The sequence below is a fragment of the Centruroides sculpturatus genome, unplaced genomic scaffold (assembly GCF_000671375.1).
Source record: "Centruroides sculpturatus isolate CEXI.00-Female unplaced genomic scaffold, Cexi_2.0 scaffold1989, whole genome shotgun sequence".
NCBI lineage: Eukaryota > Metazoa > Arthropoda > Arachnida > Scorpiones > Buthidae > Centruroides > Centruroides sculpturatus.
This window is the reverse complement of record NW_019386180.1, coordinates 61,810-71,019: the sequence shown is the minus strand read 5'-3', so window position 1 is coordinate 71,019 and position 9,210 is coordinate 61,810. Positions and strand designations below refer to the sequence as shown.

The following is a 9,210-nucleotide window of genomic DNA, read 5'->3' as shown; positions in this document are numbered from 1 at the left end:
AATTATATCTATAAACTACATAACTATATCATCAGTCATTACGCAAACGTTAATCTATTTCATCGCCGGCTACAATATTAAAATAATACTAAATTACATTTGAATTTTATTTCTTAAAATGTACTATCGACCGCACTAGGAATTTGGCCTCTTGCAAGCATGCACACCTACCAGAACCGGTCCTGATATAATCTTTCTACCGGTATAATATATTATAGAAATCAATAATCCCTCGCTTATATAGTGGCATAGAGTATAAGATGTAAAAAAAATTACTAATTTGTTTAATATCATGCTTTATTCATATGAACTTACAAAGTGAGTTTAATTATATAATAATTTCAGAGAATATAAAAATTAATTGTAATAATTTCATTGTATAATTTTTATTTTAAATACTGTACTGTAATCATAGTATTTTGGATATTAGCGTATTAATAGTTCATCAGCAGGCGAAATTAATTTTTAAATAATTTATAATTTAATTCAATGTAAATTATATTACTTACGTCGAAGAACTAAATTGATCAATACTACATTAACATAATTCATTAAATATTACGAATCTTAGTGTAATTTAAAAAACAAAAAACGTACGTTACACGCAATTTCCTTTCATTGTATTTGTTAAGATAATTTTTGTGTGACGCGCTTTTTGTCTAGTCTTGTATTTAATTATGCGAGCGCTAAGGTGGCTTTTCTTTTTTTCTAGACTTATTATAGCATCAGTAAAAGGAGGACAAACTTTAGAAAATTTTAAAATTCCTTTGAGAATGCATTTCGGACAATTATGTTTCTTTTCAATTCTGTGTGTTACAACTATATAGGAAAAAAATTTTATATTCAAATTAGCATAATGTATACAAGTTTGCACAAAAAACATCGTGATGTTACAAATTTGTAAAAGAACAACAGCAAACTTACATGGGTTATGAGAAATGCAGAAGTTGTGACATTAGATAAAATATGGATGGTTATGGTTAACAGGTATAAGCTAAAAAACAATGGTAAATTGAAACTATGATTTAAAAAACTACATATCTGTAAAAAGTTTGGACTTACTACAAACATAACGATATGGTACATAGTGTTGGAAAAACACCCCAGTATACATGGTGCAGTAGAAAGGCAGACTATAAAATTTGGGAAACACGCGATCTTGATTACGGTAAGATCACAGTTAAGCAGAATGATGGAGTGAAGATAGTGCACCGTAAAATAAAAAAAAAAAACCTGAAGAAAATTGTTTTAACTTACAGTAAAGTTGTGCACGATGTTGTGATACACAAAATGTAAATGGGAAAGGTTAACAGAATACAACAGAAAAGCATCGTCTTGACGTAAGGGAGAGACAGTGGATGTGAATGGTATTAAGAAAGGGGGTCGAAAAAGGGATTTTTTTAGGGTTAGGGAAATTTAGAAAATGAAGGAAGAAGTGGAAGTGAGACGTATGAGCACCCTACTGCGTATCCTATGGAAGGATGCACAGATAACGAAAACTTGCCGTACTTTAACACATTAATTATCTACTCCCCCTCCTCCCTAGCGGCTTCTCTTGGTCAAGTATGGATACCAAGTTTCATGTAGTTTTTGGCCAATGTTATTATTCATCATACTGTCAGGTTTTTTTTATTTTACGATGCATCTTCTTTACTCCATCATTTTGCTTAACTCAAAATGTTTTCTATTGATCTTACCGCAATCAAGATTACGTGTTTCCCAAATTTTATAGTCTTGCCTTTCTACTGCACCATGTATACTGGGGTGTTTTTCCAACACTATGTACCATATCGTTATGTTTGTAGTAAGTCCAAACTTTTTACAGATATGTAGTTTTTTAAATCATAGTTTCAATTTACCATTGTTTTTTAGCTTATACCTGTTAACCATAACCATCCATATTTTATCTAATGTCACAACTTCTGCATTTCTCATAACCCATGTAAGTTTGCTGTTGTTCTTTTACAAATTTGTAACATCACGATGTTTTTTGTGCAAACTTGTATACATTATGCTAATTTGAATATAAAATTTTTTTCCTATATAGTTGTAACACACAGAATTGAAAAGAAACATAATTGTCCGAAATGCATTCTCAAAGGAATTTTAAAATTTTCTAAAGTTTGTCCTCCTTTTACTGATGCTATAATAAGTCTAGAAAAAAAGAAAAGCCACCTTAGCGCTCGCATAATTAAATACAAAACTAGACAAAAAGTGCGTCACACAAAAATTATCTTAACAAATACAATGAAAGGAAATTGCGTGTAACGTACGTTTTTTGTTTTTTAAATTACACTAAGATTCGTAATATTTAATGAATTATGTTAATGTAGTATTGATCAATTTAGTTCTTCGACGTAAGTAATATAATTTACATTGAATTAAATTATAAATTATTTAAAAATTAATTTCGCCTGCTGATGAACTATTAATACGCTAATATCCAAAATACTATGATTACAGTACAGTATTTAAAATAAAAATTATACAATGAAATTATTACAATTAATTTTTATATTCTCTGAAATTATTATATAATTAAACTCACTTTGTAAGTTCATATGAATAAAGCATGATATTAAACAAATTAGTAATTTTTTTTACATCTTATACTCTATGCCACTATATAAGCGAGGGATTATTGATTTCTATAATATATTATACCGGTAGAAAGATTATATCAGGACCGGTTCTGGTAGGTGTGCATGCTTGCAAGAGGCCAAATTCCTAGTGCGGTCGATAGTACATTTTAAGAAATAAAATTCAAATGTAATTTAGTATTATTTTAATATTGTAGCCGGCGATGAAATAGATTAACGTTTGCGTAATGACTGATGATATAGTTATGTAGTTTATAGATATAATTAACCAAGCTTTATTTACGTAATATCTTATGATGAAGTTTAAGATTGCACTTACGTAACTCATCGTGAATGGTTGTATTAAATAATATAGGTACAAGATTTTATGTTTATGCCTGATTTTCATTGTGAATAAGGCTTTATTGCCGTACCGTTAGTATTAAGGCGATACTTACACCATTGTTTTAATTCTTGACGGAACCAAAAGAAGGAACGTTAGGAACGAAGGAAAGAAGGAGCGTGGTGCAGAAGGGGGTAAATTAATTAAATTAATTCAAATATTCATATTTAAATTAAGTTTTATTACACATGCGTACATATTGTATTTATATAAAAATTTCTTTAAACATCAAACAAATTGCAACATTATTAAACAGATTCAAAAATTTTTCGAAGGAATGCACGGTTACAGAAAGCATTGAAAAAGTAATTCCTCATTGTAAGAATTATGGGAACTCAATTAGCGGAAACACTACAGTACATCTAACATGCTAATTGTTGGTTGTTGCTATTTAAGTATTTCCATGCCGAGATGACCATTTTTTTGTGTGTGTGTGTGATTGATACAAAAGTTATTCTTGGTATGCTTGTAGATAATTAACACTTCTGATTTCTCCTTTAGTTTTGTCTTTAGCAATTACAAGCAACTTGGCGTGTTTAAAATAAAATGTTTTCTAGTAGTGCAAATATGACGGCTAACACTGATGTATACTTTTTCTGCCGATATCGTATTTGTGCTCCTTGATCATGTAGATAGATTTTGAGATGTGTAGCTGATGTTTTTACTGATTCTATTTTTATAGCCTGGTATGAGAGGTATTTCGTAAATAACTGCTGCTCTATTCCTATTTATTGAATCGTTATCGCTACTCAGGCATGGCGTTACGTCTGTTAGGCCTACTACCTTTCTGCCCTTGCATTTAGAGGCATTTCGGTATATGCTATCTAGAAGATGGTTTGATTGTTACTATAGCTTACAATTTTTAGTGCGCACAAATATATTATGTACGCAACACATAATAACAAATTTTCGGTAATATACTTACAAGGAGACGTCCAGATGTTCCGGTCTCCGATTCGAACGAAACAGCCGTAAACCCAAACAGATTCTTGGCCAAATATTAGGACCCGATTTCAAGCGTTTACGAAAAACGGACGACTGAAAATTGAGTATTTAGCTTATAAGTGTGGAAATTTCGCTTTCATTCGTAATTTCGATGGCCAAATAGCTAAGATACTAGGCGCAGTAGTTACATGCTGCCTGTTCGAGGCACTGTAATTTTAGTTTTTTTTTTTTTTAAATATGTAACAAGATTATTATTTTATCGTGTTACTAAAGTTATTCTTATTACTATTGTTATATCTCACGTTTAATTTAAAGCGTATAAAACAGGAATAAAAATCCTGACTTTATTTTTTGTTTGGGAAAAACGAAGTTACTGTGGATTTAACTCTTTTATTTCGTTAAATAAAACTTTTATTAAACGGCCGTCTCCTTGTTGGACCAATATGAATTTAATGGATCGTGTACATTGATCCCATTACTTGATTATGCAGATTACGAGTTAACTGAAGTATATTTCTAATAAAACTGTGTGGTAGTAAGATACCATGTAAGATGATAAAGTAAACATCGTAAAACACGAATCAACTGTGGTTTGCAATCGTAATCATCGAAATATCTATAAACTTTAATTGTAATTAAACAGCTGATTAATTTCTGAAACGTTTTTTCTAACATTTTCCATGACAAACGCTAATCTCGAAATCCGTGTCTTAATTTATGAACTATTAGGGGCAGTCAAATGAAAACGAAACAGATGGGAAAAAAGTAAGTAACTGTTTATTATTTCAAAAGTAATTGCCGTAACTGTTAATACATTTATCCCACTGTGAGACAAGACGGTCAATGCCTTCATAGAAAACCTACGGTTGCCTACGGAATCATGATTGTACCCAGGCGTGCACCTTTTCGTCCGAAGCAAATTGACGGCCACGAATGTCTTTCTTCGAGGCTCCAAAAATATGGAAATTGCATGGAGAGAAATCGAGACTGTATGGAGGATGTGTATGGACTACGCTGCAGAAGTTCCCAGCGAAACTTCTGCAGCGTAGTCAAAACAACCTTGGTAACATGTGGATGGGCATTATCCTGCAAAAGAATGATGTTGTTTGTCAACATTCCTGGGTGTTTGGATTTGATGGCACGCTTCAATTTTTGCAAAGTTTCTATGTACCACTGTGTGTTAATTGTGACGCCGTATTCCAGAAAGTCAACAAGCAGCGGACTTCCGTACTGACGATGGACGCACACACGACTCGCCGACCTCACTTCGAGCACGTCTAACAGACAAATGACACAGCGGTGAGCCTTCATGCTGTTCCTTCCTGATTCCCAGTAGAGGGCACTTCTATATACACACCTACCTGCATTATCAACATCCGTGCCACACTTGTTATATAGTTTGTCTCGTTTTCATTTGACTGCCCCTAATATTTTTTATAAGTTTACTTTCACAAAGTCTGTTGTCTTTACTGAAAAGTCTTCTGGTAATACAATCCTTTCGAAAATTTTTAAATTCTGTTTAATAATTTGTGTGATATTTGATATATACTTTTCGAAATTATGAAAAATTTAGGAGTTATCTACTGCTTACAAACTGCAATATTGTCTACAGCCATTCGCTTAAACAGTGGAAAGAACTGTAAATATAAAAACTTTTACACTAAATTAAATTTCTTATGAAAGAAGAATTAAATTGTTTACGGGTGATATAATCTTGTAGTTTATATTATGTTTCTTGTAAATAATTTTAATCAACAGAAATAAATTTGAATGATATTTTGATATAGATTATTTTTTCCAGAATACAAGAATAACTTCAATATGGAATTAGTCAACATAAGCAAACCTGTTCTGGATCCTTATCCATTTGAAACTAATATAGATAAAGAACTTCTAAAAACATTCCTTCGAAATTATTGGCATTATTCATTCTACATTGCTGCAATCTACCTTATAACTATCTACTTGCTTCGAGAATACATGAAATCCAAACCCGCCTTCGAACTCAAACGTGCTTCCTTCGTGTGGAATGGAATCCTCGCACTATTTAGCATCGTCACGACTTTAAGAGGATTTCCAGGAATGGTTTTCGTATTTCGCGATTATTCGTTTTATAATATAGTCTGCAATAGGTCGCTTTCAGTAGAAACACCGACGTTGATATTTTGGGGTACATTTTTTCTGTTTTCAAAAGTGTGGGAATTGGGAGATACTGTTCTGATTGTACTGAGAAAACGGAATCTGATGTTTCTGCATTGGTATCACCATGTGGTAACGTTAATTGTAATGTGGTATGCAGCATATAAGGAAGCATCTTTCGGAACTGTACTAAGTTATACAAATGTCTTTGTTCATTCTTTTATGTACACTTATTTTACTTTAAAATCAATCGATGTGAAGATTCCTGTAAAATATGCCATGTTCATCACGGCCATTCAAACTTTACAGATGTTATTCGGTGTTCTTCTTTCATTCTGGATATATTGGCTTCACTTAAATAATTATGAATGCCAAACTCCTAAAGAGTGTCTGGAAATCCTTTTCGTGGTGTATTTATCATATCTGTTGTTATTTAGTTACCTGTTTTATAATTCTTACATCAAACCTCGTTCGAGTAAGAAACACGACTAAAAATCATANTTTGGTTTAATTTGAGAAGTTTATTAATGTATAGCCTAATTGTTAAAATGAACATGATAATTCGTATGAGATAAATACTTCACTATAATGCACAAAAACAGCATAACTTACCGTGTCTCTACGTGGTTTTTCTTCTCTTAAAATTGTTCGCCAAGGCAAAATCATCTATGATCATTTCAAATCTGAATTTAAGCAAATGTTTATTTAATTAATAAATTCCTTGGTTATATTTCAGAAGTTTTCAATTAAGACGAAAATAAACACAATAATGTCTCAGTAATTTCAGAATATTTTTTCAAAAATAAATTATAAAGATTAACGGAAACCGCAGAGGTTTAAATTTACTTATGATAACTTTTCATGATTCTTTGAACATGAAAAGTTTAGCGTGTATAACTATTAGGGTTTAAATATTTTTATATACCGTAATTAGAAATAAGTAAATCATTATAGAATTGATTTTTTAAAATTTTTCTGCCCCGTGGGACTAAGAGGGCCTATTTTTTAGCAAGCCATTGTGGGTTCGACCAGACTGATACTGGGGTGGGCGATTAGTGAAGAACGGAGCTGGCCGTATAATCCATACGTTATTTGACTCGTTTTTGTTTTTTCTTGAAAAATGACAGAATTTCCATCTGAGAAAAAGGAAAACTTCGCCATTATCTCAAGACGGATCGCTAAGAAAGAAAATTAATCAGAAACGAAGAGAACGTCTCAAATGAGTCAATGGAACAGCTAATCTTGTCTTATATAAGTGTCGAAAAGGAGATTAACGTTAAAGAATGAATTCAACTTTTGTTGAAATTACAAGCTTCTTCAAATTGTAAATTACAAATACTTTTAAAGCGTTCAGATAGAATGCAAGCGTGGATTGAAAATATGCACTCTGTTTTGGTACATCTTGAATCCAAGCTCTCTATGTTAAAAGTGACAAATCAATTGCGGAAATTGATGCAAAATGTAATAATTTGCATGAAAAGTTAATTAGATTAGAAGATAGAAAAGAAATAATATTGTAATCTCAGGTATAGAGAATAATGATAACATGGACGATAGCTTATTTAAGGTTCAGAAACATTTTAATGATAAAGGATACGGATGTGAACATTGCTTGCTTCTAGAATTGGAAAATTTAAATCAAATGGAAAAAGATCAATTATTTGTGAGTTGATCAGTTATGAAGGTAAATTAAAAGTACTGTACATGTTAGTAATTTAAAATGTTTAAGTATATTCATTAACGATGATTACTCGACAAATACAAGAGCTATCAGAAACAAATTAAGTCTATATGGTAAAGAAATACGTTCAAAAGGAGCTAGGAATGTTAAATTGCGATGTAACAGATTAATTATAGACGATAAGAAGTTTGCGTGTAATTACAAAGATGAAATTTTTCAGACAGATGGAGAACAGTTTTTTTTTAAAAAAAAAATATTGCTTTTTATGTTATATAGTAATATATATTGTAAATAAACACGGCATTTGTTTATACAATAAATGTTTTTCTTATATAAAAAAGGGACGTTCTCTAGTCCCTTTTGAGGTTGACATTTAGTTCGCCAAATAACAGCTAGATGAAAGCGCGTTAACCACGAATAAACAGACGTCCTCGTCTTACGCCATGGCCCCATCTTGCACCACCTTCTCCTACAATATTATCAAAATTGGTGTGGTTATAATGGACTTCAAAAATATATAAATTTGAAGTTAAGTTGTTAGTTGAATTATGTTCTTACGTGTGAAGCACGTAAGAACATAATTCAACTAACAACTTAACTTGACAACTTAACTTAACTAACAACTTAACTTAACAACATAATTCAAGTAACAACACGCAGATGGCGATACGGAGCGTAAACACATGCAGTGTAATATAAATATATAAGCAAGAGATCGATAACTTCTTTCTCCTCAACTGTCGATTGTATGTTTAGGTTAGAAGCTTATTTTAAACAGTTTACTCACATTTTGTTTGAAGTCGCAATGTCTTCGGATAAAAAGCATAACGTGTATGGAGAAGATGATTCTAAGCTTCGAACTTGTCAAATATGGTTTAAACATTTCGTTCGGGAAATTTCGAACTAAAGAATACAAAACGTATGGGGCACCCAGAAGTTGACGACAAAGAAAAATTAAAGAAAGAAATTGTTAAACATACACGAATAACACACAACATATATAATGAAACACACCAAAAGTTAAGTGAAAAAACAGTAAAAACATTAAAGCATAGAGCGAGATACGACTGAAATGCTTAGCAGATGTTTAAGCAACCAACGCAGTTCGAACTGCGAGGCGAATTTTTGTTCGAACTCTGAAGTGTTCGAAGTTAGAATCATTATAGTAGAGGAGAAGGTGGTATTATGGAACACTGCGGGTATTATGGAACCACCCCATTTCGAACTGATAATAAAGGCGAACTGTAGCGGAATGTGGCTAAACTGAACTAGGCAGACATCCATAGCAAGGAAAAAACCCATTTTACTTCAGTTAAACGGTTGTCCGTATTTAATCAGCAAATTTGTTTTTTTTTTCAAAATTCGCAAGTTTTGAATGCTAAGTGAATTTAATTATTTTTAAAATATAAATCGTGTAGTTGTAGGTTCACTGGTGCATGTATTCCGTTCCAGAGACTTAGGGG

General features: G+C 31.8%; 1 protein-coding gene across 1 annotated transcript in view; it reads left to right on the top strand.

Moving 5' to 3' along the window:
* The first annotated feature begins 5,642 nt into the window (after window positions 1-5,642).
* LOC111613962 (putative fatty acid elongation protein 3) overlaps window positions 5,643-9,210 on the top strand; it is a 5,580-nt gene continuing 2,012 nt past the window's right edge. Inside the window, exon 1 of the mRNA XM_023355313.1 lies at window positions 5,643-6,012. Coding sequence (XP_023211081.1) covers window positions 5,749-6,012 — 264 coding nt within the window. The 5' untranslated portion in view covers window positions 5,643-5,748. The remainder of the gene's footprint in view (window positions 6,013-9,210) is intronic.